Genomic DNA, 16193 nt, shown 5'->3' with positions numbered 1-16193 from the left:
AGGCCAAGTCAGACCAGTCATGTGCCTGTGCCCCCATAAAACTTTATTTACAGAACCAGATGGTTGGCTCTTGCTATTCACCTACGTGTTGCTACAGCTGCTTTCACACTATAGTGGTAGTTGTAGTTGAAAAACCACAGGGCCTAAAATATTCACTATCTGGACCTTTAGAGAAAAATCTTGGTGATCACTATTTTGTGCCACAACCAGAAGACCCTAATTCAAATCTAATCTTGTTACCCTTCTGCTTCACATTCCCCAGTGAAGTACTGCTCCATCAAGTACTGCTGGCTCCCTCCCCAATAACCATGCCATAGTCTTCATTCTTGCTGGAAAACCACAACTTTATTTGGATATTTATTGTCCCAAACACGAAGCCGCCATACCGTAGCTTCAAAAGAAAAAGAGATTATTCTAAGCTAATCACTGTACCTGGTTTACCAGTGGCTGGTTTAGGAACAAGCATGTGATATAACCTAGCTTATAAGATGTTAGAGGAAAGTTGCTGCAAGCCTCGGAGTTTTCTTCCTATTTTAAGAAACATATAGCGGAGCCTGGGTGGTTCACTTGTTAAGCGTCAGCCTTCAGCTTGGGTCATGATTTCAGGGTCCTGGGATCCAGCCCCACATCAGGCTCCCTGCTCAGAAAGAGGCCTGCTTCTCCCTCTGTGACTTCCCCCTGCTTGTATTCCCTCTCTGTCTGTCTCTCTCTGTCAAATAAATAAAAAAAAATCTTAAAAAAAAAAAGAAAAGAAACATATAAAGAAAAACAGTCCTTCCAGTCACTGGATATTGTTGCTAATTAGCCAATCAGGAAAGGACATATAAAATAATGCCAACCTCAAAGCTAAAAAGAGACAACTGGCATCCTGGAGACATCACTGAACCATCAAAAGAATTCTGGTTCTGACCGTTTTAGTCACTGTTTGGTTTGGTTTGCTTTTTTTAGATTTATTTATTTGACAGAGAGTGAACGCATGCAAGAGAGAGTGCACAAATGGGAGGAATGGCAGAGGAAGAGAATCGTCAAGCAGACTCCATGCTGAGCATGGAGCCCTGTGGGATGTGGGGCTTGATCTCATGACCCATGAGACTGTGACCTGAGCTAAAACTAAGAGTCAACGTGTAACTGACTAAGCCATCCAGGTGGCCCTGTTTTAGTCACTATTATAAGTCACCTGTTATTTGCAGCTTAAAGCATTCAACCTGATAAATTTCCCAAGGTCTACATGGTAAGATCTACACCTTTCTATGGTACTGAAAAACTTTCATTAGCTTGCCTTAGCTAAGTATTCACTCATTCCAACCATTCCCATAGCACACTTTTTGCACCAGCAAAACTGAACTGCTCATAAGTGCTCCAAAGTTCACTCATACATCTGAGCGTCTGCACTGCTGTTCCCTCTGCAAAACATGTAATCTTGATGGACGTTCCTCCTGTTAAACATGGTTTTTCTGCTTATTTACCTGGCAAACTTACTACTCAGTCTGCATACTATTGACTTACATATTAAATACGAATAAAAACCTAACAATGAGAATTATAAACACGAAGAGGCTCTGGCACATAGTAAGCACGGAATAAACTAAATAATTAAAATAAAGTAGTAAAAATAGAGTAGATAATAAAAATGACAATGATAATAACAAACTCCTGGAGGGCAAGGATTGTGTTTTTTGAATGTCTGTATTCTACATCAGAGTGACAGTAGCTAAAATACACTTGATAGTTATTTGCTAAGTGAACAAATGAAAATGAGTAAATTGCAAAACCGAACCAACCTACAGATTTTCTTTGATAAAAGTCTACTAAATTAAATGTTTCTTCATGCATTTCAGATTGTACAACACTAGGTGCCATATGTAGGGACAAATGGTAGCATTTTTGTTATTGTGAATCATTTTTCTGCTTTTAGTATAATCTGTTGAGCCTCAGGTGCCCCATTTGAATTTTTATTATGATAATCTCTTTACTAATGGCAACAGAGTATCATGTTCTAACAAAATTACACTATCCCGGGGTGCCTGGGTGGCTCAGTGGGTTAAAGCCTCTGCCTTCGGCTCGGGTCATGATTCCAGGGTCCTGGTATTGCTGCATACTAGCTAAGTTTTCCAGTTCATATTTTTTGCCATTTGTTTATGGTACCACGAATGTATTGTAGAGTTCCCAGTTTTTAAGGATAGCTCCTTTTTTAATGAGACAAATCACTATGTAATAATATTTACTAAATGTAATCCACTTGAAAAAATTAAAAGATCCATTTACATAACAAGTTCAATTTGTTTTAATATGCCTAAAGAGGAAGTATAAAACATACTAACTTAAAAATCTTTCTCTTATTGACACAAAGATATAAGGGATTTTAGGGGTCATGACTATAATAATGAATTTCTTTTCAAACAATAATGTCTTGTATTTTAAATTGCCTAAAGTTAACTTCCTTTTTTGTTGTTGTCCACACTGAGGTACTTTTAAAAAAAATTATGTTCAGTAGCCAGCATATACTACATCGTAAGTTTCGGATGTAGTGTTCAATGATTAATTAGCTGCGTATAACACCCAGTGCTCATCACGATACGTGCCCTCCTTAATACTCATCACCCAGTACCCGCATACCCCAATCCCCTCCCTTCTGTAACCCTCAGTTTATTTCCTGGAGTCCAGTCTCTCTCATGGATTTGTTCTTATTGTTCATGACAGTATTTAAATTCTTAAATAATTCTGAATACTGGATTATTAAGAAAGATATTAAGGAGGTGGGAGGTTGGGGTACCAGGTGGTGGGTATTATAGAGGGCACGGATTACATGGAACACTGGATGTGGTGAAAAAATAATGAATACTGTTTTTCTGAAAATAAACTAAAAAAATTTTTAAAAAAAGAGTGTCTTTTTTCCACTGTGTATTTTTTCCTGCTTTGTCGAAGATTAATTGACCATAGAGTTGAGGGTCCATATCTGGGCTCTCTACTCTGTTCTACTGGTCTATGTGTCTGTTTTTATGCCAGTACCATGCTGCCTTGGTGATCACAGCTTTGTAGTAAAGCTTGAAATCAAATGTGATGCAGCCAGTTTTGTTTTTCTTTTTCAACATTTCCTTAGCAATTTGGGGTCTCTTCTGATTCCATACAAATTTTAGGATTATTTGCTTCAGCTCTTTGAAAAATACTGATGGAATTTTGATCAGAATGGCCTTCTGATTGCTCTAGACAGTATACACATTTTAACAATGTTTATTCTTCTGATCCAAGAGCATGGAATGGTCTTCCATCTTTCTGTGTCTTCGAGTTCTTTCATGAGTGTTCTGCAGTTCCTTGATTACAGATCCTTTGCCTTTTTGGTTAGGTTTATTCCCAGGTATCTTATGGTTCTTGGTGCTATAGTAAATGCAATTGATTCTCTAATTTCCCTTTCTGTGTTTTCATTGTTAGTGTATAAGAAAGCCCCTGATTTCTGTACATTAACTTTGTATCCTGCCATGTTACAGAATTGCCGAATGAGTTCTAGTAGTTTGGGGATGGAGTCTTTTGGGTTTTCCATATAAAGTATTATGTCATCTGCGAAGAGAGAGAGTTTGACTTCCTCACTGCCAATTTGGATACCTTTTATTTCTCTTTGTTGTCTGATTGCTGTTGCTAGGACTTCTAATACTATGTTGTACATGAGTGGGGAGAGTGGGCCTCCTTTTCATGTTCCTGATCTCAACGGGAAGGCTGCAAGCTTTTTCCCATTGAGGATGATATCTACTGTGGGTTTTCCATAGACAGATTTTATGAAGTTGAGGAATGTTCCCTCTCTCCCTATACTTTAAGCGTCTTAATCAGGAATGGATGCTGAGTTTTTTCAAATGCTTTTTCCTGCATCAACTGTGAGGACCTCTTCTATTATTGATTTGCTCTATCACATTGATTGATTTGCAAATGTTGAATCATCCTTCCAACCCAGGGATGAATCCCACCTGGTCATGGTAGATAATCTTTTTAATGTGCTGTTGGATCCTATTTGCTAGGATCTTGTTGAGAATCTTAGCACCCATAATCATCAGTGATATCAGTCTGAAATTCTCCTTTTTGGTGGGGTCTTTGCTGGCTTTGGGGATCTGGTTAATGCTGGCTTAGAGACAGTCTCTTCAATAAATGGTGCTGGGAAAATTGGACAGCTATATGTAGAAGAATGAAACTCATCCATTCTCTTACATCGTACACAAAGATAAACTCAAAGTGGACAAAAGACCTCAACCTGAGAAAGGAATCCATCAGAATCCTAGAGGAGAACATAAGCAGTAATGTCTTCAACATTGGCCACAGCAACTTCTTTCAAGATGTCTCCAAAGGCAAAGGAAACAAAAGTGCAAATGAAATTTTGGGACTTCATCAAGATCAAAAGCTTCTGCACAGCAAAGAAAAGAGTCAACAAAACAGAGAGGCAACCCATGGAATGGGAGAAGATATTTGCAAATGACAGTACCCAGGATCTATAAAGAACTTCTCAAACTCAGCACAGACAAAACAGATAACCATGTCAAAAAATGTGCAGAAGATATAAACAGACACTTCTCCGATGAAGACATACAGATGGCTATCATACACATGAAAAAATATTCATCAGCACTAGCCATCAGGGAGATGCAAATTAAAACCACATTGTGATACCACCTTACACCAGTTAGAATGGCCAAAATTAGCAAGACAAGAAACATGTGTTGGAGAGCATGTGGAGGAAGGGGAACCTTCTTACACTGTTGGTGGGAATGCAAGTTGGTGCAGCCACTTTGGAAAATGGTGTGGAGTTTACTTAAGAAATCAAAAATAGAGCCTCCCCATGACCCTGCAATTGCACTCCTGGGTATTTACCCCAAAGATATAGATGTAGTGAAAAGAAGGGCCATCTATACCCCAATGTTCATAGCACAAATGGCCACAGTCACCAAACACTGGAAAGAACCAAGATGCCCTTCAATGGATGAATGGATAAAGAAGAAGCGGTCCATATTCACTATGGAGTATTATGCCTCCATCAGAAAGGATGAATACCCACCTTTTGTAGCAACATGGACGGGACTAGAAGAGATTATGCTAAGTGAAATAAGTCAAGCAGAGAGAGTCAATTATCATATGGTTTCACTTATTTCTAGAGCATAACAAATAACATGGAAGACATGGGGATACAGAGAGGAGAAGGGAGTTGAGGGAAATTGGAGGGGGAAATGAACCATGAGAGACTATGGACTCTGAAAAACAATCTGAGGCTTTTGAAGGGGTGGGGAGTAGGAGGTTGGGGGATCCAGGTGGTGGGTATTATAGAAGGCACGTATTACATGAAGCACTGGGTAGAGTGCATACACAATGAATTCTGTTATACTGAAAAGAAATTTAAAAAACAATAGAAAGATATTAAGAAAAAAAAATAGGGGCTCCTGGGTGGCTCAGTTGGGTAAGCATCCTCCTTCAGCTCAGGTCAAAATCCCTGGACCCTGGGATTGAGTCCAACATTGGGCCCCCTGTGAAGTGGGAAACCTGCTTCTCCCTGTCCCTCTGCCTGTGCTCTCTCACTTTTCTCCCTCTCTGTCAAATAAGTAAAATTGAGAGGTGAGGGAGAGAAAGAGAAAGAAAGCAAGAAAGTGAACTTATACAATTTACACATTCAGGTTTTTTTTTTTTTCCCACTGTTATTTCATTATCAAAACTTTTTTACTCTGACTTCATCTATGTGACCACCAAAAGTACTTCACTCTGAAAAGTCTTACCTGGGTTGTTATTTTGCGAAAAATTTTTAAGTCTTTCTTCTGTATGTTTGGCAATTGTTTGGTGATTGCTACATATAAAAAGGGTGATAAACAATGTTACTATTTTAATACTGATATGAAAAATATTTACCAAATATATCAAATTCATAAGTGTATTTGAAATAATATCAGAGCTAATATCAAAACTTAAAATACCCCATATACTTCAAAGTAAGGTGAACTAGTCATGAAGTAGTAATTTAGCAATTAGTAGTGTTAGCTTGCCATAATGGAACGTGTTTTGAACTCAGTGGTCCTAACTCTCTAACCACAGCTATTTGCTCTTGGAGGAGCCACTTCTCTCTATCTCAAGTCTTCCTCTATAAAACAGGCATCTTACTGCCTTATTTCACAATGTTGTTAAGAGGATTTAATAAAATATTTTACCCAAAACATGGCCTCTTGGGAAAGATGATGCCCACCACTCCAAGAAGGTCAGTATGACACCTTTCATCACCTCATAAGAAAAGGCGCTCTGCAGGATTTAAATCAGGCTTGAGATACAGGCCTAGTAACAAAGGAGAAAGGAAAGCCCAGGCTCTTCCTGTAGCATTATTTGAACCTCTTTAACAGCTTAGAAGGGTCCCAACTATCATCTGCTAGCAGGATAGACAAGCAAAATCCTCAAGTGGTACTTCATTATGAAGGTCAGCACAAACATATGGGCTTCACGTAAGACTTTTGAGTGTGAAGGGAAGGGTATTTGTGGCTAAAGCCAGGGGGCCCGGCAGCCAGAACAGGGTGCTGGTGCCTTGGAATAACAGCTGAGCATATTAGCATATGTCGTAAACTAAAAAATGTTGTGACTTTGAAGTCTCATTGTGAATCACCATGGAGACTGGGGAATGTGGATCAGCAAGGGCTTCCTGGGAGCAAAGGTCAATCATAACCAGACTGCAGGGGGAAAAAATTGCCTTCTAGAGAACAGGTCTGTATAAAAAGTTATTTGCAGGGGTGCCAGGGTGGCTCAGTCATTTAAGTGTCTGCCTTCAGCTCCATCATGATCTTGGGGTCCTGGAATTGAGCCCGACATCTGGCTCCCTACTCAACCTCTCCCCCTGCTCATGCTCATGCTCTTGTTCTCTCTCTCTCACAAATAATTAATTCTATATTTTTCTTTCTTTCTTTTTTTAAGATATTTATTTATTTATTTATTTATTTGAGAGAGAAAATGAGAGAGGGAGAGAGAGAAGATGAGAGGGGGGAGGGTCAGGAGGAGAAGCAGACTCCCCTCTGAGCAGGGAGCCCACCTGGGGAGACTCAATCCTGGGACTTCAGGATCATGACCTGAGCCAAAGACAGTCGCTTAACCAACTGAGTCAAGAAGGCACCACACAGCAATATTGCAGCAATAGAATCAAAGGAAACAAGGCAATGATAAGAATGTCCTTTTTTCCCTCCAAATGACTTGAAGAAAGAGGATGGTCTCTTTGGTCTTTGGGAACTCTTTAGGTTCTTGGAAAATTCAAAGGGGAAAGAATAGGAGATAACCCTCAAGGAAAAGGATAGGGCTTTCTACTAAACTGAGCATCTCAGGACCCAAGTAACTAGTTGGGGGGGCGTGATGTTGGGGTACCTAGGTGGCTCACTTGGCACTTGGTTAAGCATTTGCATTCAGCTCGGGTCACAGTCTTGGGGTCCTGGGATTGAGACCCACATCAGGCTCCCTGCTCAGCAGGAAATCTGCTTCTTCCTCTGTCCCTACTCTGCCCCTCTCTGAAATAATTATAACTGAAATCTACAAAGAAAGGAAAGGAGGAGAGGGAGGGAGGAGAGGGAGGAAGGGAGGGAGGCAGGAAGGAGTAAACACACAAATGTAACATTCTTTGTACCCCATGCATAACAGTTATCCTTGGAATGAAACAGATACAGTTAGGGTCCCTAAAGATAAAGGTCTCGATAGTCCTGAGATTAAAAAAAAAAAAAATCCCGCACTCATTTTTAATGCTGACTAGTCTAGCCTTTGTCTTGGTTTCTGGCAAGTGACATGGGCTAACTCACTACAGTCCCCAAATTGCCGGAATCAAACTACGAACGCTCATCTGTTACATAAGAACTAAGAGTTCAATTATTTTAAACTTCACTTTAGTAATAACTAACATTTTAATGTAAACACTTACCCATCAAATCCACTAAAAAGAGCATAGTCTCCTGCCGTCCATCCACGTTCATCTCGAGAAGAGGTATTAACACCTTGCTGAAGAAGAAGCCTGACTACATCTGGAGATGTAGAGGGTGCAGCAAGCATGAGGGCTGTTCTAAAATAACAGAGACATAACTTCACCCTTAGGAACTTAGGGTTATCTAAACAGCAAATTTCATATACTTTACCAGGTTAATATCTTTCCTGTTAGTACAGAAATGACCATTAACAACTTCAAGTGTTTATCTTTGTAAATTACCTCCATGGCTAAAATTAAAAGGCAAAAGAGAAGCCTCTTGTCCCACCTGGGTATGACAGTAGAAGTTGCTAGTTTAAAGTCATTTGATGAACAAGAAACTATGCTGAGGTCACTTAACTGAACGAGTGAAGATTTTAAAAAAGAATTCCCCATTTTTTTTCCTTAAGCTGATTCGGTGTATTTCCAAGTCTTCTAGAGGACAGGTCTGTATAAAAAGTTATTTGCAGGGGTGCCTGGGTGGCTCAGTGGGTTAAGCCTCTGCCTTCAGTTCAGGTCATGATCTTAGGGTCCTGGGATCAAGCCCCACATTGGCCTCTCTGCTCAGTGTGGAGCCTGCTTTCCCTCCCTCTCTGCCTGCCTCTCTGGCTACCTATGATCCCTGCCTGTCAGATAAATAAATAAAATCTTTTTTAAAAAAAGTTATATGCAGGGGTGATTGGGTGGTTCAGTCATTTAAACGTCTGCCTTCAGCTCAGTCATGAACTTGGGGTCCTAGAAGTGAGCCCCATGTCTGGCTCCCTGCTCTAACCCCTTCCCCTGCTCATATTATCTCTCTCTCTCTCAAAAAAAAAATAAAATCTTTAAAAATAAAAAAAAACCAAAAACACTACTTGAAGGCTTAAAATAACAGCATTCATACTAACAGTAATAAAAGAGTCATAGTTGCAGTTAATGGTACTAAAATAAGCATGGTTAGGCAGTAAATTAAATACTATATATATAAAATATTATTTACACACAACCCTTGTAGGATATATTATCCTTCTTTTCATATCAGAGAACGTATCAGAGTCACATATCCAGCAAGTAGGAAAGGAATTAAACCTAGTCTTGTGTCTATCTAAAGTCCATCTCTTTTCTCTTTATCATCAACCTATGATTTGTACTCACAAAAAGAAAAATCTATTTGATGAAAGTTATCTTTCATCCTTCTACCCTTACCAATGAAAACTCTCTCTCTCTCTCTCTCTCTCTCTCTCTATATATATATATATATATATATAACATGAAAAAGGATGATAAGCCCACCCTATCTGGTAATAGTAATTAATAATCACTTAGGGATCACCTAACATCAGTATTCTTTAAAAAAAAAATTTAAAGCAAGGAGTCATCCAAAAGATAAAACAACTCCTATTTATGTTTAATATGCATCTTTTAAGGAGAATTTATATTAAGTAGAAGTTTCTAAAAAATACTATAAAAGGGTTAAGAAGTTTAATATTGTGTCATAAAATAAAAGGAGTGCACACTTTATAATAAAACTAATATGAAACCCTTTTAGGTAACATAAAATCATATGGCAGAAAAAAAAAGGACTACAGATCACATCAGTCAATAATAGGAAGGAATATAAATTCTGTGTATACTGTTCTTCATGTTGCCCCATCAGAATAATTGCTTTCTGCCTAACTGATGACATGTTGACATTTTCACTATATAATTATAAATTAATCCTCTTCTTATTATGTTACTCTTTCTGACTTAATTATACCACCCTAGGACAATATACGGTTAAAAAAAACACAACTACTGTACCTTTTAAACTTATCAACCACATGTACATCTGCTTTTTTTCTAATTAACAATTCCACCATTTCATGATTGTTTTCAATTACAGCAAGTAAAAATGGTGTGAATTCGACCTGTAAAAGTGAAAAAAACAATTTGTAATTTACAAAATTACATACTTCCATACTGAATTTTAAAACCTATAAAGTATCCTCTAACCTTAAACACATATATAAGTACTCTCAACCCCCCAACTTCCCCAGCCCTCCATCTTCCCCACCCCCTGCGACTACCCCTACCCCCCCCTCACCACCCCCTTTCATCAGCTGCTCCTTCTCTTTGCAATAGCCCTCCACAGGGGACCTGGGTGGCTCAATCTGAGGGTCTGCCTTCAGGTCAGGTCATGAGCCCAGGGTTCTGGGATCCAGCCTCACGTCAGGCTCCCTGTTCAGTGGGGAGTCAGCTTCTCCTTCTCCCTCTGCCCCACCCCTATGCTCACTTCTCTCTCCCACTCTCACTCTTTCAAATAAATAAATATTTTTGAGAAAAATAAAATAAATTCAGTTAAATAGTCCTCCTCTACCTCTTCAACAGATTAACTGTAGTCATTCTCCAAATCTTACTTCAAACATTGACCAGTTCCAAGAATCTCGGCTTCTCTCACAGTATTTATCACTGTATACACCACTTATTTTATTGCACCCATCGAAACCAAGAGCTTCTTGAAGGAAGGGACTATTTTTTATCTCTATATCTCCAAACTCTAAAACATAGCTCTAAAAGCTTAAAGTATTTTTACTGAGTTAACAGCCTAAATGATTATCTCTGGTGTAGTGTTTCTTAAATTATATTCCAAAGAACATATACTTTGCAGGAAGGTGAGGATTGTGCCTCAATAGAAAGATTCAATGTTCTTTTATGTTTGAGAAATATTACAGAACTGCACATTATCTCTAGTGCAAAAGAAACCGGTTTAAATTTGCTTATCCCCATTTGACAATACTTTCATGGCAAACATTAACATTTCAGAAATTAGTTTCAGGGATACAGTGTCGAGAGCTTTCCAATAAAGGTGAAGCTTTTCTCCAGGTTATACAAACATGCTTGATTCTCTTCTATCAATGGTATCAGGATCCCAGATGTCAACATAAGGCTCTCTTGCTCCAAATGGGTCACTAAGGAGATGGGCTCTAAATTAAAAGAGCAGCTCTTGGGCATCTGGGTGGATCAGTCAGTTAAGCATCTGCCTTTGGCTCAGGTCATGTTCTTGGGGTCCTGGGATCCAGCGCTGCATCAGGCTCCCCTACTTTTCCCTCTCCCTATGCCCTTCCTCCCTACTCATGTGTGTTTGCTCTCATGCTCTCTCTCAAATACATAAAATCTTTCTTTAAAAAAAAGTTCGTTAAAGTGAAATCTTAAAACTTCGAATAATTGACTGACAGTTTACAGCACTGTTAGCCAAAGCCGGCCTCTTTCAAAACTTGAAGAAAACCAACACTTGGGTCAACAAAAACTTAATAACTATAATCAATTGTAGATAATTGCTGCATTTAAGAATGAAAATGTATCAAAGATTAGTATTAATATCAACTGAATGATAGAAACATAGATCACTTCTCTATCCCTATAACTAGATCATAGTCTTAGAGCAGAATAAGGCATATTCCATGTAAAATTACTCAGAATTACTACTTGGGTTAGAAGCATAGAGGCATAAAAATTCTTGCTATGTGAAGAACATGCTTCTCTTCTTATAAGTCTGTATATGTGCTTTCTTCCTGCTTTCTTTCTTTACAGTCCCTACAAAAATGTATTTCCAAAAAGTGCACTCAAGAAAAAAAAATCAAAAAATAAAAATAAAGTGAAATCTTAGACAATGAAGTTATTTCAAAATATTTTCATTGAGGAAATGCTTGAGCTTGTACGTATGAAAAATTGACCCTATGTCAACCAACAGTGCTTCCTTAAGGGCAGTGGTAGGAGGTAAGGCATGTCAAAGAAATAACAAATGGAAGAGTGAGTGTGGTCCCCCTCGACTCCCCATGCACAGCTACTAACCCTGAGGACCTACACAATGCTGAGCAGGAACTACTCTGTGAAATGGGAGACCCCAGTGTGGGACATGGCAGGCAGAGTGGCTATGAGCACAAGTAGATGCCCCTGGAGGATGTCAGGACCCGATCCCCGTGCTCTCATCTTCAGAACCTTGGGGCCTGGAGTACCCGGGGATTGCAACCTGCTGCTTTCTCCTCCCACTCGCACTCACCCAAGTTACCCCACTAGGTCATGGTCTCCCACCCCTTCCCAGCAGCACCCATTTCCTAAGCCCCTGCACAGCACCCAGCCTCCATCATCATCTCATTCCCCATCAGGCCTTCAAGCCTTTGTGGGCTCTGAGCCCACCATCCACTCCCAAGCACTAATGGGAAGATTCTCCTCCTGGGGTGGAAGGGCGGCTGGGAAACAGAACTCTGCCCTTTCCATGGGCTTCATCGTTCTCTAGTCCTCCCTGCCCTGGCTTTGGAGTTGTTTCCCTGGTACAGGACTTGATGTATAGAATTCAGTATTTATTATTTATTACATATAGGAATAAATATGTAAATAAATGTTTTGTAGCTAAAAAATTTATATATATATGTTTTAAAATTTCAAATACTTTATAAATAATGTTGATGTACCTTGTTTCTTGCTTCAATATTTGCATGGAATAAAATCAGCTTCTCTACTATTGATGTGTTCTCACCAGCAACAGCATAGTGGAGGGCAGTATTGCCAAACTTATCCGTAAGATGTGGATTAGCACCATGTTCTAAAAGAATAGTTACACATGCCTCTTCCTGGTATTGTACAGCCTGTCAGTAGTATCCCAAGAAACAGAGTGTAAATTCTGGGAATTTAAAGCAAGCATGCTACAAACAATTAGTTACACTTAATTGCAATAGATTTTCATACTAAGTAATTAAATCAAATCCATCTCAGGCAGACACAGCTGCTACCACACACCTTCATTAGAGGAGTCCTACAGTCTCCATCATAGAGGTCAAGCTTGCATTTCCTCTCTACAAGAAAATCTACCATGTCAGCATGGCCGATGGTACAGGCCAGATGGAGAGGCGTCCTATGAAAGTGAAAGAATGTTTTAGGAAATTATAGTGCACGATTTCAAAACATGCAATTAATTCATGTAATTGTAAACTTTAAGTAGCATCTTATTCCTTTGACTCAAAAACAAAGATTTCATTTTCTTTTGAAGAAAGTACAGTATTTATTAGTGATCATTCACCATACTAATAAAAGAGCAGGCTATCTGACGAGGTAGAGCTTGACCTCAGGATTCAGCTCAACCTGGGTTTAATAGGATTTAAACTTAATAGTTATGGCTCAGCCTTATCCTCAATTTCCTCATCAAAATAGTGGAGAGAAAAACAGTTATCTCATGTTCCCTGCCTTGCTCAGTTTGAAGGTCATGTGACTCTTGACCTCAAGGGTCATGAATTCAAGCCTCACGTTGGCTACAGAGATTACTAAAAACTAATAAAAATAAAGTAAAGGATAGTTATCTCACAAGACCTCATCACCATGCTTAAATGAGGATCTATGCAAAGTTTCATATTATTTTTATGACTGTTACTATTGCTACTATTGTACAAAGACAACACTCCCATTAGGTAAAGTGATACAATTATGCCTATTTCTCAGGTATGTTTTAAATATTCACAAGAATACTATATATCAATGATTCTAGGAGGCTCATTTTGTCACCTTTTAGTATCTCTGACACTGGAATGTGATTTATAATTCAAACTGTCTTACAACTATAATTGGCAGAATTTTTAAAGATTTCTTATTGGTATACAATATGGTGGGGCATCACACAATCAATGTGCCTTACGTTAAATGAAATAATGGTATATACATACAACAGCTCTACTGCAGTTCTAGTCACATGGTTGGCATTTAAATAAATTTTAGTTCTTGAAAGCACTATGGGAAAAGAGGACTAAAATAACGAAGAATTCTTTTTAAGTAAATCTACAATCTGATGTTCAAGAAACTTTAAGCCAAAGGAAGCTCAGGATTCAAATAAACAGGAACAGTTTTATTTTTGTACACTATGTATTTTATATATATTTTATATATGAAATAATATATATTTTATATATCTTATACATAAATATATATTTATATATGACATATTTTCATATACATTATATTAAATAATAAACGAAATTATTTTTCATTTTATTAGATATTTAGATTTATAGATCATATGAAAATCAAGAATTACCAATTATCAATATTAGTATTTAATACCATTATAAATAAATAAATAAATAGCAGATATTTCTGCTACTGCAACAACAACAACAAAACAAGACAAAGACAACTGCAGGCCTGTGGTCCTGACACAGGTGGGGATTTTCTAGGGGGACTTGAAGCCCCTGGACACCTAGGGGGACTCAAACCCCCTGGCTGCCTACGGGGACACAAACCCCCTGGCGACCTACCAGTGGAGGGAAGGGGCGTCCCCGCATCCACTCTAGCCCTGGGGAGCGTGGCTGCTCCAGCTTCTCCCCAGTGGGCCATACCCTGGAGCTCCACAACCAGATAGACAGGATCAAACTGACCGCTCAGGGCTATCTCTTGCAAAGAGAAGACCCCTCCCAGCCTGACAGACTTTTCTAGAGATCGTTTAGCCGGGCTATACACAGGTGACCAATGAGATTGTGATACACAGAGAAAACTGAACAATCATGCTAGGTCTGCCACACACAGAGAAAACTGCCCGGGCTTTCTATGTGTGACCAATTGAATTTCAATTTACCCTAGTAATATACGGATGGCCAACTGAATTTCAATTTACCCTAGTAGATATATGGATGACCAACTGAATTTCAATTTACCCTAGTAGATATATGCGCACCCTACTGATTGGATGTCTTCACCTGGCCAGACCTGCCCCTGTATCTAGCCTTTGCAAGTAATTTCCTCTGGGAGGGGCGGGGTCAATCTAAGTTCACTACATAAACACAAAATGACTCCCTCTGGCTAAGCAGGCCCTTAATGCCTATTACCTTTTCCTCTTGTCTCTTTTATTCACGTTCTTCCCACGCAAGAGCAACCGCTGCATTTTGAATATGTTGTCCATGACAGCAACTTTGTGGATCTTTTTGAGCTCTTTCACGCGGATGTTATACCGGGGCTGGGTCTCCGTGACTTCCTCCTTGTGAACCGATGCCCTCAAGTCATTCATCAGCTCCATGTCTAAGGTCGGGGATGAACGCACCTTCGCAGTCCGGAAACCAAAAAACTTCTTCATTGCAAAGCCTACAGGCTTAACCAACACTCCACTTTCCGCTCGGCTCTTCGCTGCTTCTAGACACCAGCACCAGTGCTAGAGATAAGCCAAACGTAGGGAGCACCTAACAACCGTAACCATGACGCCAAGCACAAATGCGCTTGCGCACCTCTGAAGCCCGCGTGTCTGCGCCTGCGCATAAAGGGCAGCGCCTAAAGGTGCCCAAAGCGCATGTGCGAAGCCCAAGCCTCTCAGATCACATAGTGGCAGGGCCTCCGCTTGGCTCGCGGCTAGGGGCGGCGGGGCCTCCGCTCGGCTCGCGGCTTGGGGCGGCGGGGCCTCCGCTCGGCTCGCGGCTTGGGGCGGCGGGGCCTCCGCACGGCTCGCGGCTAGGGGCGGCGGGGCCTCCGCACGGCTCGCGGCTAGGGGCGGCGGGGCCTCCGCACGGCTCGCGGCTAGGGGCGGCGGGGCCGCCGCTCGGCTAGGGGCGGCGGGGCCGCCGCTCGGCTAGGGGCGGCGGGGCCGCCGCTCGGCTCGCGGCTAGGGGCGGCGGGGCCGCCGCTCGGCTCGCGGCTAGGGGCGGCGGGGCCGCCGCTCGGCTCGCGGCTAGGGGCGGCGGGGCCGCCGCTCGGCTCGCCGCTTGGGGCGGCGGGGCCGCCGCTCGGCTCGCCGCTCAGGGGCTATAAATCTGGATAATATTTTAAAGACTCTGAACACCTACAACAAACTAAGAAGTGTTTATTCATGAAAAGTACTGAAGTTTGATTAGAGTTTTGTGAGTTTGTGCTGTGCTCTCACTTCCCATGCCAGAAACCTGTCACTTAGAGAAGGGACTTTCCTGACCTGAGGCAGAGTAAGTCAAAGAGGTGGCCTCCATGCTAAGCAGACAGGGTTCTCTAGCCTGAGGTTGCAATGCTGTTTGGGGAAAACAAGGTAAGAGTAGCAAGGTACTTAACTGTAAGCTCTGAGAGGTCAGAGAGCCATCTGAATGTGATAAGCACTTGACAGAAGCTCCAGGTTTACCCAGGGCATGCAGTGAAAACAAGCTGGTTCAAGCCACCCACATACCCATGGTTGCCAAGCCATGCGCATACACGCAAAGAAGCAAAAAGCTTGTTAGTAAGCAAAAACCAGGGAGCCTTGAAAATGACCCAAATGTTGAATGGACTTAGAAGCCCACACAGATCCATCAGCAGA

The 16193-nt window shown here is 40.7% G+C and overlaps 1 protein-coding gene across 10 annotated transcripts in view; it reads right to left on the bottom strand.

Annotated features, from left to right (window-relative positions):
- LOC309869537 (ankyrin repeat domain-containing protein 26-like) overlaps positions 1-15176 on the bottom strand; it is a 68012-nt gene extending 52836 nt beyond the window's left edge. For 9 of the 10 annotated variants that reach the window (XR_014314238.1, XR_014314239.1, XR_014314240.1 and 6 more), the window contains exons 1-6: positions 14773-15149; positions 12701-12815; positions 12376-12549; positions 9725-9831; positions 7904-8041; positions 5745-5812 (exon numbers count right to left, since the gene is read on the bottom strand). Coding sequence is in view for 2 of the 10 variants with exons in the window: in XM_082740895.1 (XP_082597021.1) it covers positions 5745-5812; positions 7904-8041; positions 9725-9831; positions 12376-12549; positions 12701-12815; positions 14773-15017 (847 nt within the window). In the remaining 8 variants the exon portion in view is untranslated. Of the gene's footprint in view, positions 1-5744; positions 5813-7903; positions 8042-9724; positions 9832-12375; positions 12550-12700; positions 12816-14772 lie in introns of all 10 variants that reach the window. The other variant, XR_014314237.1, reaches the window with a different exon arrangement.
- Positions 15177-16193: the final 1017 nt, after the last annotated feature.

This window comes from Mustela nivalis, assembly GCF_964662115.1.
Source record: "Mustela nivalis genome assembly, chromosome: 7".
Taxonomy (NCBI): domain Eukaryota; kingdom Metazoa; phylum Chordata; class Mammalia; order Carnivora; family Mustelidae; genus Mustela; species Mustela nivalis.
The sequence above is the reverse complement of the archived record's forward strand: the minus strand, read 5'-3'. Positions and strand labels throughout refer to the sequence as shown.